The 14112-nt window shown below is 65.3% G+C and overlaps 2 protein-coding genes across 4 annotated transcripts; both read left to right on the forward strand.

Annotated features, from left to right (window-relative positions):
• Positions 1-434: 434 nt before the first annotated feature.
• Positions 435-6568, forward strand: OSGEP (O-sialoglycoprotein endopeptidase). 3 transcript variants are annotated; one of them, XR_008574547.1, is made up of 11 exons: positions 435-664; positions 1155-1274; positions 1837-2012; positions 2115-2210; positions 2451-2500; positions 3503-3581; positions 4375-4440; positions 5108-5134; positions 5587-5662; positions 6268-6366; positions 6459-6568. XR_008574547.1 is itself a non-coding variant. In XM_054808519.1 (11 exons), exons 1-11 carry the CDS (start codon positions 550-552, stop codon positions 6496-6498), a joined length of 1008 nt encoding a protein of 335 aa, XP_054664494.1. In that variant the 5' UTR covers positions 435-549; the 3' UTR covers positions 6499-6568. The 3 variants fall into 3 exon arrangements, 2 of the variants coding, with proteins under 2 accessions (XP_054664494.1, XP_054664495.1); XM_054808519.1 differs by having other exon boundaries at positions 5108-5198; XM_054808520.1 differs by lacking the exon at positions 2115-2210 and having other exon boundaries at positions 5108-5198.
• A 2433-nt stretch (positions 6569-9001) lies between these two features.
• TTC5 (tetratricopeptide repeat domain 5) lies at positions 9002-12956 on the forward strand. Its single transcript, XM_054808518.1, has 10 exons — positions 9002-9126; positions 9207-9342; positions 9470-9681; positions 9766-9889; positions 10695-10786; positions 10867-10923; positions 11061-11207; positions 11289-11476; positions 11929-12073; positions 12771-12956. The coding sequence occupies exons 1-10, from the start codon at positions 9037-9039 to the stop codon at positions 12921-12923; spliced, it is 1344 nt and encodes a 447-aa protein (XP_054664493.1). The 5' UTR covers positions 9002-9036; the 3' UTR covers positions 12924-12956.
• The last annotated feature ends 1156 nt before the right edge of the window (positions 12957-14112 follow it).

Genomic DNA, 14112 nt, shown 5'->3' on the forward strand with positions numbered 1-14112 from the left:
CCCGGCGGCTCCGCCGCCAATCGGTGCCCGCCGGAGCCACGTGGTGGCCCAAGCGGCACCCGCCGCTGCCCGAACCGGAGCCAATCGGCGTCAACCGGAGCCCGAACCGGAGCCAATCGGCGCCAGCCGCGCGCCACCCCCCCCCCCCCCCACACACACACCGCGGCAGCCAATCAGCGCCCGCTCCCCCCCCCCGACGTTCCCTCGCCCCCCCCCTCCCTTCCCCCGCAGCCAATCAGCGCCCGCCGTACCGTCAGCACCGTCCAATCGGCGCCTCCCGGTATCCGGCCGGGACCAATCAGCGGCGGCGGCGGCAGCTCGCGCCCGAGTGGCTCAGCGTGCTGGGGCTGGGGGCGGGACCGGAAGCGGAAGCGGCTGCGCGTCACGAGGAAGGGGGAGGGGAGGTGGGGGCGGAGCGGGCGCAGCGCGGCGACGTCACTTCCGGAAGTGACGCCATCGGGCAGCGCGGGAAGAGGCGCGTGGCGGCGGCGGCGGCGGGAAACGGCGGCGAGGAGGAGGAGGCGGCGGCGGTGACGTCACGGTGACGCCATGCCGACGGTGCTGGGCCTGGAGGGCTCCGCCAACAAGGTGGGGGCGGGGGTGGTGCGGGACGGCGTCATCCTCAGCAACTGCCGCGCCACTTACGTCACGCCGCCCGGCCACGGTGAGGCGCCTGACGTCATTACCCTCCCCTTCCCGGCACTGCCCCCCCACCCCCGTGACGTTCGGCCTCCCCCAAGCCCCGTGACGTCACTCTCCCCCTCTCAGCCCCCCCCCTCCGTGACATCACACCCCCGGGATGTCACAGCCCTTCCCCCCGTGACGTCACCTCCCCCGGGATGCCGCTGTTCCCCCGTGACCTCCCCCCCCCCCGTGAGTGACATCATCACCCCTCCCCCACCGTGACATCACCCCTCCTTCCCCCCCCGGGAGCCTCCTGTGACGTCATTCCCCGCAGGAACCACCCCCATGACATCACTTCCCTCCCTGCCGCTCACAACACCCCCCCCCCTCCCCGGGACGTCGCCCCGTGACATCGCTCCCCCGCGTCCGGCCGTCTCGCGAACCCCCGCCCCGAGCGCCGGCGTCGCCGCGCTGATGTCGCCGCGCTGATGTCGCCGTGACCTCCCCTCACCCCCGCTCCGTTCCCTCAGGCTTCGCCCCCGGCCCGACGGGGCGGCACCACCGGGCGCGGCTCTTGGGGCTGGTGGCCGCCGCCCTGCGCGACGCCGGGCTCCGCCCCCGCGACATCGACGCCGTCGCCTTCACCAGAGGTACCCGGCCCCTCCCCCACCCCCCTCGGCCCCGCCCCCGGCCCCGCCCACGCCACCAGTAGGTCTCATTAGCATCTCATTAGCATAGCATTAGCATCTCATTAGCATATTTAGGGTCAGGGCCAGGCCCCACCCACCATCCCACCCAGGCAGCTCGCATGCCATTAGCATGCCATTAGCATGTCATTAGCATACTGGTTGCATGCTATTAGCATATCATTAGCATATCATTAGCATATTCACCAGTCAGGGCCACCCCACCATCCCCGCCCCATAGGAGCCACCCAGGTGGCTCGTGCGCCCTTAGCATCCCATTTGCATACGATTAGCATACAATTTGCATATCATTAGCACGCAATCAGCCTATCGGCAACACAGTAGCACGCCATTGGCCCCTTTTCGCCTACAATCAGCCTACAATTAGCATACAATTAGCATACCAAGCGCGACCGCACGGCCATGCCCCCACCCCAGCTCCCCAGCCGCCATCTTGGCTCCTCCCCCCCCCCCCCCCCCCCTTCTCCCGCCGCTCTGACCTCACCGGCGCTCTCTCGCCCGGCAGGGCCCGGCATGGGGTCTCCGCTGGCGGTGGTGGCGGCGGCGGCGCGGACGCTGGCGCAGGTTTGGGGGTTGCCCCTGCTGGGGGTGAACCACTGCGTGGGGCACATCGAGATGGGGCGGCTGCTGGGCCGCGCCCCCGACCCCCTGGTGCTTTACGTCAGCGGCGGCAACACGCAGGTAAAAAACAAAAAAAAAACCACCTGGGAGGGGGAGGGGGGGGGAAAAAAGAGACGCGGTGAGGTCAGAGCGCGGGGAGGTGACGTCACGGCCGCCGCCCAGGTCATCGCCTTCTCCCGGCGCCGCTACCGCATTTTCGGGGAGACGCTGGACGTGGCGGTGGGGAACTGCCTGGATCGCTTCGCCCGCCTGCTGCAGGTGGCCACGCCCACACACACAAAAAAGGGGCGGGGCCTGCCCATAAAAGGGCGGGGACACGCCTATAAAATGGCGGGGCACGCCCATAAAAGGGGCGAGGCCACGCCCCCCTCCCTTTACCCCCAGGGAGTTGCCTGGAAGGGAAGGGGGTGAGGCCCCGCCCACACAGGGGTGAGGCCCCGCCCACACAGGGGTGAGGCCCCGCCCACACAGGGCATTAACCCCGCCCCCCTCTGGCAGATCTCCAATGAGCCCAGCCCTGGGTACAACATTGAGGTGTTGGCAAGGAGGTGGGCGGGGCTTGGGGGGGTGGGCGGGGCTTGGGGTTGTGGGAGGGGTTTGGGGTGGTGGGCAGGGTTGGGGTGGTGGGAGGGGCTTTGGGGGTGGTGGGAGGGGCTTGGGGGTGGTGGGAGGGGTTTGGGGTGGTGGTGGGTGGGGATTGGGGTGGTGGGAGGGGTTTGGGGTGGTGGTGGGAGGGGCTTGGGGTGGTGGGCGGGGCTAACTCTGTTAGTAGAGCGGGTGGGGTCTTAAGGGGGCGGGGAGGTTTTTAAGGGGGGGGTGAAACTCTGTTAATAGGAACTGAAGGGCTCTTAGTAGAGCCTGAACCCCCTTAGTATCACCCCAGAACCCCCTTAGTATCACCCCAGAACCCCCTTAGTATCACCCCAGAACCCCCTTTAATAGACCCGAAACCCCCTTAATAGCCCCAGAACCCCCTTAATATCACCCCAAAACCCTCTTAGTAGCCCCCAAACCCCCTTAATAGCTCCAAAACCCCCTTAACAGACCCAAAACTCCCTTAATATCACCCCCAAACTCCCTTAATATCACCCCATAACCCTCTTAGTAGCCCCATAACCCCCTTAACAGACCCAAACCCCTCTTAATAGGCACCAAAACCCCCTTAATATCACCCATAACCCCCTTAACAGACCCAAAACCTCCTTAACAGACCCAAACCCCCTTAATATCACCCAAAACCCCCTTAACATCACCCATAGCCCCCTTAACAGACCCCAAACCCCCTTAATATCACCCATAGCCCCCTTAACATCACCCATAGCCCCCTTAACAGACCCCAAACCCCCTTAATATCACCCAAAACCCCCTTAACAGACCTCAAACCCCCTTTAAAGAGCCCCCAAAACCCCCTCACCCCCCCCCCCCAAAACCCCCCCTTTCCCCAAACCCCCCAAACCCCCCGGGTCCCCCCCAAACCCCCAGGGCCCCCCCCAAACCCCCGGGGCCCCCCGGGCCCCCCCCAAACCCCCGGGGTCCCCCCCAAACCGCAGGGGCCGGCGGCTGGTGGAGCTGCCCTACGTGGTGAAGGGGCTGGACGTCTCCTTTTCGGGGCTCCTCTCGCACCTCCAGGTGAGGGCACCCCAAAATTCCGAGGGGGGGGGCACCCCTAAACTCAAGGGGCACCCCCGAGCCTGGGGAGACACCTGCGAAACGCCAGGAGGACCCCGAAACTCCTGGGGGGGGGGGGGGGCGCATCCTAAATCCAAATGGGGACTCTGAGCCTGGGGGGGGCACCCCAAAAACTGGGGGGGGGGGCCAAAACTGGGGGGGACCCCAAAAACTGGGGGGGACCCAAAACTGGGTGGAGATCCTAAAGCTGGGGGACCCCCAAAAGCTGGGGGACCCCAAAACCGGGAGGGGACCCCAAAACCTGGGGGGGACCCTAAAACCGGGGGGACCCCAAAAACCGGGGGGGCCCCAAACCTGGGAGGGGACACCCCAAAACTGGGTGGGGACCCCAAAACCTGGGGGGGACCCCAAAACCTGGGAGGGGAACCCAAAACCTGGGTGGGCACCCCATAACCTGGGAGACCCCAAAACTGGGTGGGCACCCCAAAACCTGGGGGAACCCCAAATCCTGGGGGGACACCCCAAAACCGGGAGGGGGCCCCCAAAACTGGGAGGGGAACCCAAAAACCTGGGGGGACCCCAAAACTGGGGGGCACCCCAAAACTGGGTGGGCACCGCAAAACCTGGGGGGAACCCCCCAAAACCTGGCGGGGAACCCCCAAACCCCAGTGCAAACCCCACACCTGGGTGTGGGGCACCCCAAAACCTGGGGGTCACCCCCCCAAATCCTGGGTGCCCCCCCCCGAGACCCAGGGGCCCCCCAAAACCTCATCTGTCGTCCCCCCCCCCCAAGGCGGTGACCCCCAAACTGCTGGAGGCGGGGGAGGCCACCCCCGAGGATCTCTGCTTCTCCCTGCAGGTGGGGCCGTGGCTACCAAACGGGGGGGGGTGGCTACCAAAGGGGGAGGGTGGCTACCAAAGGGGGGGGGCTACCAAAGGGGGGGGGCTACTAAATGGGGGGGGCTACCAAATGCGGGGGGGGGGGGCTACTAAATGGGGGGGCTACCAAAGGGGGGAGGGTGGCTACCAGAGGGGCGGGGGCTACTGAGGGAGGTGGGTGGCTACCAAACGGGGGGGCTATCAAATGGGGGGGGGGCTATCAAATGGGGGGGGCTATCAAATGGGGGGGGCTATCAAAGGCAGGTTGGGGCTACTAAAAGGAGATGAGTGGCTACTGGGGGGGGTTTGTGGCTACTGGGGGGGGTTTGGGGCTACTAAAGGGGGTTGGGGGCTACTAAAGGGGTTGGGCTACTAACGGGGTTTGGGGGGCTATTAAGGGGGTTTTCTGGCTATTAAGGGGGTTTTGGCTACTAAAGGGGGAGTTTTGGCTACTAAAGGGGTTTGGGGCTACTAAAGGGGTTGGAGGCTATTAAAGGGGGGTTTTGGCTACTAACGGGGTTTGGGGGGCTATTAAGGGGGTTCGGGGGGGTGGGGGTGGGGTCTGTGTCAGGTGACCCCCCCCGCGGCATGGGGGGGGGGGGGGGTCGGGTCCCGTGACCGTCGCGTCGCCGCCGCTGACATCGCAGGAGACGGCCTTCGCCATGCTGACGGAGGTGACGGAGCGAGCGCTGGCCCTGACCCGCGCCGCCCACCTGCTGCTCGTGGGGGGCGTGGCCTGTGCGTGAGGGGGCGGGGCCGGGGATAACCCACAGGGGGCGGGGATAACCCACAGGGGGCAGGGATAACCCACAGGCGGTGGGGCCGGGGATAACCCACAGGGGGTGGGGATAACCCACAGGGGCCGGGGATAACCCACAGGGGCCGGGGATAACCCACAGGGGCCGGGGATAACCCACAGGGGCCGGGGATAACCCACAGGGGGCGGGGCTGGGGATAACCCACAGGGGGCGGGGCCATCACCCGGAAATAACGGGGGGAGGGGGGGGTTGTGTCTATTGGAGGGGGGGTGGTGACTTCAAGGGAAGGGGGTGGGGCATGCAGGTGGGGGAGGGGCCAGGCAGCTGGCCACGCCCCCAAGCCACGCCCCTTCCCCCCCCCCCCCCAGGTAACCGCCGCCTCCAGGAGATGCTGCGGACCATGTGCCAAGCTCGGGGGGCGGAGCTGTGCCCCATTGATGAGAGGTGGGGGGGGCGGGACCCACATATGGGGGGTGGGAGCCACATATAGGGGGTCAGGACCCACATACGGGGGCGAGGAGTCACGTATAGAGGGCAGGACCCCACATCCAGGGGGTAGGACCCACATCTATGGGGCAGGGACCCACATATAGGGGGTGGGGACCCACATATGGGGGGTGGGAGCCACATATGGGGTGTGGACCCACGTATGGGGGGGCAGGGGCCTATATATAGGGAGTGGGAACCTCGGGGGGGGGGCGGGGACCTAGATATAGGGGGCGGGGAGTCCCATCTATGGGGCAGGGACCCACATCTATGGGGCGGGGACTCACCTATGGGGAGCAGGGACTTGTATAAGGGGCAGGGACCCACATAGAGGGGGTGGGGAGTTAGATATAGGGGGCAGGGAGCCCCATCTATGGGGCAGGACCCACATCTATGGGGCAGGGACTCACCTATGGGGAGCAGGGACTCATATAAGGGGCGGGGACCCACATAGAGGGGGTGGGACCCACATATAGGGGGTGGGGAGTTAGATATAGGGGGTGGGGAGTCCCATCTATGGGGCAGGACCCACATCTATGGGGCTGGGCCATTCCCCCCCCCAGGTACTGCGTGGACAACGGGGCCATGATCGCTCAGGCGGGCTGGGAGATGCTGAGGGCGGGGCAAGTGACGGAGCTCGCCCAATCAGGGATCACGCAGAGGTGAGGAGGGGCCCGTCGCCCACATCTATGGGGCCGGGACCCACATCTATGGGGCTGGGACCCACATCTAGACCCCGACCCCCCCCCCCCAGGTACCGGACGGACGAGGTGGAGGTGACCTGGAGGGACTGAGCCGGCCACGCCCCCATGCGGCCTGAGGCCCCGCCCACTCTTCCATAAAAGGCTCTGGCCCCTCCCCCAGCTCTTGGCTCCACCTCTTTCTGTGGCTGTAAGGGGGGGGAGGGGAGGGAGCCCCCGTTATATGGGGTTGGGGGGGCTATAGGGGGCGGGGCTATAGGGGGAAAGGGGCTATAGGGGCTATGGGGGGTTAGGGGGGGTTATGGGGCTATGGGGGGTTAGGGGGGGTTATGGGGCTGTGGGGGGCAGGGCTATAGGGGTTATGGGGGGCTATAGGTCTATAGGGGTTATGGGGCTATAGGGGTTATGGGGCTATAGGGGTTATGGGGGGGCTATGGGGCTATAGGGGGGCTGTGGGGGGTCTATAGGGGGCGGGGCTATAGGGGTTATGGGTCTATAGGGGTTATGGGTCTATAGGGGGGCTATAGGGGTTATGGGGGGACTATGGGGCTATAGGGGTTATGGGGGGGCTATGGGGCTATAGGGGGGCTATGGGGGGGTTATGGGGCTATAGGGGCTATGGGGGGGCGATGGGCTATAGGGGTTATGGGGCTATAGGGGGCGGGGCTATAGGGGCTATAGGGGGGCTATGGGGCTATAGGGGTGGCCTTGCGCACGCGCGTTAACGGCCTGTGGGCACAACCCCGCCTCTTCCCCCCCCACTCCACGAGCCACGCCCTCCCTCAGCGCCTCGGCCAATGGGAGGGCGGGAGGGGGGCGTGGCTAAGCGGAGGGGGGCGTGGCTAAGCGGAGGGGGGCAGCGGCGCAGCAGCGGCGGGGGCTCAGTCGGTGTCCGGGCGGCGGTGAGTGAGGAGCGGGGGAAAGGGAGAGGGGAGCGGGGATGTATCCGGTTATACCGACCCGCGTTCCCCCCGTCGCCGCCAGCCGCGGGCGTAACGGGGTTTTAGCGGCGTCGTAGAGAAACGAGCGGCGGCTCCATCTTCACCCGGGGTTGAACGGGAGCTCCACCGGACTTTGCGGGGTCGTACAAAGCGGAACCGGGGGGGAGGGAACCGGCTCCGTCTTCTCCTCAGGGGGAGCCGGCGGCGGGAACGGAGCCCGGGGGAGGCGTCGTCTGCCCTAATCCCCTTGTTATTGTTATTTTTATTTCTCCTTTTCCGCTTTAGTTGATTTTTATGGTTGTTTTTTTTTTTTTTTTAAAGCCCGTTCGCCGGGGTTTTCGGTTCATTTGCATATTTTTTTTTTTTAAGGTTAATTCGGTCTTTTAATCCGGCGGCGTGGTTCCTCGTAAAAACACTTAAATATTGTCTTAAATTTTTTTAATCTTTAACGACTATTAATTCTTTAAAAAAAACCTTACTTTTATGTTTTTCTCTCATTTTTTTTTCCTCTCTTTTTTGCTGTTTTTTTCAGGTATTTTCCTCTCGGGAAAGAAGCGGCGACGGAGTCGGTTTGCGCTTCTAAATGTTTAATTTCTCCTTTTATAACCGTATGAATGTTTAATTTCTCTGCGCAGAAGCGTTTAATTCCTAATTAAAATGTTTTAATCCCCGCTTTTGAGCGCTTAAAAGAAGTCTTTAATTCTTCATGAAGGTGGGGACGATAAAATGGTGTAATGATTAAATTTTAAAATCATTTTACCGCTTTGTTGCTTTTTTTTTTTTACGGTAAACCCCCCCCAATTTAATTGTTTAATTGGTTTAATTGCTTTTGGGGATTGGTTTTTGGAAGAAGGGTTAAAAAAAATTTAATAAAAAAAGGGGGGTTGAGCGGGAAAAATGGTCTTGAAGTAATAAAAAGATGTGGCTTAAAAAGGGAAAATGGTTAATTGGAAAGATAAAAAAAGGGAAAAGGGGTCAACATAAGGGGAATAAATAATGGGGAAATTAATTGAAAAGGGGTTTAAAATGGAGAAACAAAGGGGAAAATAGGTTTGTTTAAGGGGAAAAGGGTTAAATAAAGGGATAATTGATTTAAAAGGGGGGGTGTGGTGTGTGAATAAAGGGAAGTTGGTTTAGAAAAGGTTAAATAAAACGAAAAAGATTTATTTCCCCCCCCCCCGAGGGTGGGAATGAAGAGGAAACGGGCCGTAAAAGGGGGGCAATGAAGAGAAAAAGCGGCGGGAATGAAGGGAAAATGGGTTTTAAAAAGGGAGAATAAAGGAAAAAAGGGGGGGGGGAGAAAAATGAGTTAAAAAAAGGAGTGAAATAGGAGAAAAAGGGCTGAGGAGAGCGAGCACCGACCGGAGCTGTTGACGACGCGGCGGCCGCTGCTCGACTGGGGGGGGGGGAGAAAAGGGGCGGGGCGAAGGCTCGTAGTGGGCGTGGCTCAGAAAGGGCGGGAAGAGCGGCGCATGCGCAACACCCAAGTCGGCCCGGCCGCCATCTTTTGAGCGTTTCTCCTGCGCCGCCATGTTGGGAGTGGCGCGGCCGCCATCCTGAACGCTCATTGGCGGGTTGCTTTGCCCCCTCAGTCCTCCCGCCCGCCGGGGGGCGCTGTGGCGGGACGGGGACGGGAGGGGGGGGGAATGACTTAAAGCGCGGCGCCGGAAGGGGCGGGGTTTGCGCCATCATGGCGGCGCCCGAGGAGGAAGCGGCGGCGGCGGCCGAGGCGGGGGATGGAAACGGGGACGGGGACGAAGCGGCGCTGAAACGGCTGGAGGTGCGGTGTGGGGCGTTGGGGGTAAGCGCCTTCGGGTACATCCCGGGTGGCTACCAACCTCCTCACTCCACTCGCCCTAGGAACTGGTAAAAGAACTGTACAACTACCGGGATCGCCTCCCGCAGGGTGAGAACCCTGACCCCGCCGCTAACGAACCCGGAGCGGCGCTTGCGGAGGAGATGGAAAAAACGCTGCGGCTGATGGAGGAGGTGCACGGTACGGGCGGGGCGGGGGGGGGGGCGGCGTGGCCAATGCGAACCGGGAAGGGGCGGAGCCATCGCTGCTATTGGCTGCGCGCCCGCGGTGGGGGCGGAGCTTAACGGCTCCCTCCTCCTCTCCTCAGTCTCTCCTCAGGGTAGGGGGCGGGCCTTACTGCTCCGGGCTCAGGCATTGGGTGTCAGCCCGGAAGGCGGGATAAGGGCGGAACAAACCCTCAGCCGGGCTGTAAAACTCGAACCGGGATTGGTCCCAGCCTGGACGCGATTGGGCGAGGAGCTTTGGAGGCGGGGCGAACTCGACCGCGCCCGCGCCTGTTTCGCCGGTGCATTGGCTCACGTGAGTGGGGTGGGCGGGGACTAACGAAGGCAAATCCCGCCCCCCCTCAAGTGATTGACGGCTGGCGCCCGCCTATGGCTGTAGGGGGAGGACGCGGAAGCGCGGCGGCTGCTGTCCATGGCGCTGCGGGCGGGGGGGGACCTGCGCGAGGGGCTGGCGCAGGCCGAGGCCGCCGTGCGCTGCGCGCCCAACGACGGGCGCTCCTGGTGTGAGTGGGGCTGGGGGCGGGGTTATGGGGCTGGGGGCGGGGTTATGGGGCGTGGGCGATGCTTAGGGGCGGGGTTATGGGGCTGGGGGCGGGGTTTGGGGCTGAGGCGGTGCCGGGGGGGCGTGGTTTGAGGTTTGGGGGCGTGGTTATGGGTCCAGGGGCGTGGTTTGGGGTTGGGGGCGTGGCCTCTGTGGGGTGGGTGGTGCCTGGGGGCGTGGCCATGGGGTCTGGGGGCGGGGTTATGGGGTCTGGGGGCGTGGTTTGGGGTTAGGGGCGTGGCCTGGGAGGTGGGCGGTGCGTGGGGGCGTGGCCATGGGGCTGGGGGCGTGGCCATGGGGCTGGGGGCGTGGCCATGGGGCTGGGGCGTGGCTATGGGGGCTGGGGGCGTGGTTATGGGGCTGGAGGCGTGGCCTATGGAGGTGGGCGGTGCCGGGGGCGTGGTCATGGGGTCTGGGGGCGTGGTCTGGGAGGTGGGCAGCGCTTAGGGGCGTGGCCATGGGGCTGGGGGCGTGGGTGGTGCCTGGGGGCGTGGTCATGGCTTTGGGGGCGTGGTTCGGGGCTGGGGGCGTGGTTATGGGAACTGGGGGCGTGGCCTGTGGAGGTGGGCGGTGCCTGGGGGCGTGGTTATGGGGGCTGGGGGCGTGGTTATAGGATCTGGGGGCGTGGCCTCTGGAGGTGGGCGGTGCTGAGGGGCGTGGTTTGGCGTTGGGGGTGTGGCCTGGGAGGTGGGGGCGTGGCTACGAGCCGGGGGGGGCGTATCCCTGCCGACCCCCCCCCCCCATTCTCCCTCCCCCCACCCCCCCAGACGTGCTGGGCAACGCCTACGTGTCGCTGTTCTTCGCCGGGGGGCAGAGCCCCGAGGCCGCGCGCAGGGCGCTGGGAGCCTACGCCCAGGCCGTAAGGGGCAGGGCTATGGGGCTGGGGGCGGGGCTATGGGGCAGGGGGCGGGGCTAATCCAACCTCCCCCCCCCCCCCAGGAACGAGTGGACCCCGAAGCGACCAATAACCCCGACCTGCACCTCAACCGCGCCACCGTGAGCCGGCCAATGGGAACACGGGATGGGGTGGGGGTGGGGGCAGGGCATCACCCCGGGGGGGGGGCGTGGCCGGGGGGGGGTGTGGGCGGAGCCCCGAGGCCGCAGCCAATGAGGGGGTGGTGGCGTTTCCCCAGCTGCTGCAGTACCAGGAGCGATTCGGGGCGGCGCTGGAAGGGTTGGGCAGGGCGGCGGCTTTGGCCCCCGAGTGGGAGGAGCCTCGGCGGCGCCACGCCCAGCTGCTCGATTTCCTGACCCGCCTCTGCGGCCTGCTGGCCAATCGGGTGAGTCCCTTGGGGCGTGGGGGCGTGGCCTAACCATATATGCACTCAACCCTGCCCCCCCTTTTTTTTTTGCCCTTATAGGGAAAGCTGCGCGGCAAACGCCGGCGGGGATTGGAGGGGCCAGTTTCTCCCGCCCACCTCGGTTCATTGGCCGGGCCGGGAGGGCCACGCCCCTCCTCCATCCTATCCCTCCGTCCCGGACCCAACCCTCGCCGCGTCCTATTGGGCCGCGTCATCTTCAGCCTCACTCCGGAAGACGGCGTGCCCTAGTCAGTGCCACGCCCCCTTTTTTAACCCCACCCTCCCTTGGCTCCTTTGACTCGGCCCTTCCCCTTGGCCCCGCCCCTTCCCCTTGGCCCCGCCCCTTCCCCTTGGCCCCGCCCCTTGGCTCCACCCCCCTTTCCCTGGCTGCGCCCCCTTCCCTTGGCTCCGCCCCTTCCCTGGCTCCGCCCCCCTTTCCCTGGCTCCACCCCTTTCCTCTGCCCCTTCCCTGGCTCCGCCCCTCGCTTTCCCTGGCTCCGCCCCCTTTCCTCTGCCCCTTGGCTCCGCCCCCTTCCCGGCTCCGCCCCCTTTCCTCCACCCCTTCCCCTGGCTCTGCCCCCTTCCCCTGGCCCCGCCCCCCCAACTTCTCCCCCCCCATACACGGGAGGGGGTGGGGTTTTGGGGGGAGTTAAGCCCCGCCCCCTGAGGCTGGCTCCTCCCCCTTTTTTGGGGGGTGCAGCACGGTGGGCGTGGCCGACGGGACGGGGGCGGTGGCGGCCGTCACCGTGTACAACGCGGCGCCCAGCTGGGGGGTGCTGGTGGGGGACGCCCTGGCCGTGCCCGATCCCCACCTCTGCCTGCACCAGCACCAGCACCAGGGCAAGGTGGGACTGGGGGGGCACTGGGAGGGACTGGGAGGGGTTTGAGGGTCACTGGGGGGGGGGACTGGGATGGGTTTGGGGGGGACTGGGAGGGGTTTGGGGGGGACTGGGAGGGACTGGGTGGCACTGGGAGGGACTAGGAGGGGTTTGAGGGTCACTGGGGGGGGACTGGGAGGGGTTTGAGGGGGACTGGGAGGGGTTTGGGGGGGACTGGGAGGGAGTGGGGGGCACTGGGAGGGACTGGGAGGGGTTTGAGGGGGACTGGGAGGGGTTTGAGGGGGACTGGGAGGGGTTTGGGGGGGACTGGGAGGGACTGGGAGGGGTTTGGGGGGGACTGGGAGGGGATTGAGGGGGACTGGGAGGCACTGGGAGGCACTGGGAGGGGTTTGAGGGTCACTGGGGGGGGACTGGGAGGGAACTGGGAGAGACTGGGAGGGGACTGGGAGATACCAGGGGGCACTGGGAGATACTGGGGGGCACTGGGAGTGGACTGGGAAATACTGGGAAAGGACTGGGGGGCACTGGGAGGGGACTGGGAAATACTGGGGGGTACTGGGAGGGACTGGAGGGCACTGGGAGGGACTGGCGGGCACTGGGAGGGGGCTGTGGGGCTTTGTACCGGCCCGTACCGGCCCGTACTGGTCCGTACTGGTCCGTACTGGTCCGTACTGGTCCGTACTGGTGTCCCCCCCCCCCGCAGAGCTTCTCCTTCTCGGGGCTGCGGGTCCCGTCCCCGCTGGCGCTGTTGGTCAATGGGCGCCGCCCCCCCGGCCCCGCCCTGGCCCCCGCCCGCCTGGCGCTGCGCACCGCCCCCGGCCCCGCCGGCCAATCACAGCCCGCGCCGCCCCGCTGAGCCCCGCCCCCCCGCCAAATATGGGCAAATTAAAAAAAAAAAAAAAAAAAGGCGTCGGTGGTTCTGGGAAGGGAGAATCCGCCCTCCCCTGATTGGGCGGTTTGGGCAGGGGGCGGGGCTCCGCCGCCATCTTGGATGGGGCGAGTAACCCGCGGCGGCCGCCATCTTGGATGGTGGTGAGGCCTCAGTGGTCGCCGCCATCTTGGGGGAGGGGGTGTTTGCCATGGGGGGCCGCCATCTTGCATGGTTGTGAGGACTCGGTGGTCGCCGCCATCTTGGGGGGGGGAGTCTGCCATGGAGGCCGCCATCTTGGGTGCTGGTTAGAGCTCAGTGGTCACCGCCATCTTGGGGGAGGGGGTGTCTGCAATGGCGGTCGCCATCTTGGATGGTGGTGAGGACTCAGTGGTCGCCATGTGTCTTTCATGGTGGCCGCCATCTTGAGCGTGGCGCCGCGCTGCATGGAGGCCGCCATCTTGGGGCGGGGAAGGGCCGAGGACGAAGGGGGCGTGGTCAATCTTTAGTCCCGCCCCCCCCGGGGTCTTACGGGGGCGGGGGGCGGCGCCGCGGTGCAGCCTGGGTAACGGCCCCCCCCCCCCCACGGCCGCGGCTCGAGGTGGGGGAAGGGGCCATAGGGGGGGATCTCTGGGGCAGGAGCGGGGCTATAGGGCTGGCTATAGGGCAGGAGAGGCTGTATAGGCCCAGCTATGGGGCAGCCGTGAGGCAAGGCCCTAAAGGAGATCTGTGGGGCAGGAGAGGGGCTACAGGGAGAGCTATGGGGCAGTAGCGGCTCTACAGGGCTGCCTATGGGGCAGAAGGGCTATAGGGCCAGCTATGGGGCAGGAGAGGGGGCCACAGGGCCAGCTATAGGGCAGGAGCAGCGCTATAGGGCTCCATGGGGCAGCTGTGGGGCAGAAGGGAGGCTCTAGGGCAGGACAGGCCCTATAGGGCTGGCTCTAGGACATCTATGGGGCAGGGGAGGCCCTATGGGGCTGGCTCTGGGGCAGAAAAATGAGCTATAGGGCCAGCTATGGGGCAGGAGAGGGGCTATAGGGCCGGCTGTGAGGCAGAAGTGCTGTGGGGCAGAAGCAGCATCATAAGGGCCAGCTATGGGGCAGTTGTGGGGCGCTATGGGGCAGTTGTGGGGGCGCTATGGGACGCAAAGTGTGGGTCAGGTTCCCGCCCGCCCCGA

This window comes from Grus americana, chromosome 37 (assembly GCF_028858705.1).
Source record: "Grus americana isolate bGruAme1 chromosome 37, bGruAme1.mat, whole genome shotgun sequence".
Classification (NCBI taxonomy): Eukaryota; Metazoa; Chordata; class Aves; order Gruiformes; family Gruidae; genus Grus; species Grus americana.

Bases quoted from the DNA above. Each gene is read 5' to 3' on its own strand.
- OSGEP (XM_054808519.1), top strand. From the start codon at position 550: ATGCCGACGGTGCTGGGCCTGGAGGGCTCCGCCAACAAGGTGGGGGCG. The intron at 4,441-5,107 runs GTGGGGCCGTGG...CTGACATCGCAG, and splicing joins ATCTCTGCTTCTCCCTGCAG to GAGACGGCCTTCGCCATGCT. The intron at 6,367-6,458 runs GTGAGGAGGGGC...CCCCCCCCCCAG, and splicing joins CAATCAGGGATCACGCAGAG to GTACCGGACGGACGAGGTGG.
- TTC5 (XM_054808518.1), top strand. From the start codon at position 9,037: ATGGCGGCGCCCGAGGAGGAAGCGGCGGCGGCGGCCGAGGCGGGGGAT. The intron at 9,343-9,469 runs GTACGGGCGGGG...TCCTCTCCTCAG, and splicing joins GCTGATGGAGGAGGTGCACG to TCTCTCCTCAGGGTAGGGGG. The intron at 11,208-11,288 runs GTGAGTCCCTTG...TTGCCCTTATAG, and splicing joins GCGGCCTGCTGGCCAATCGG to GGAAAGCTGCGCGGCAAACG.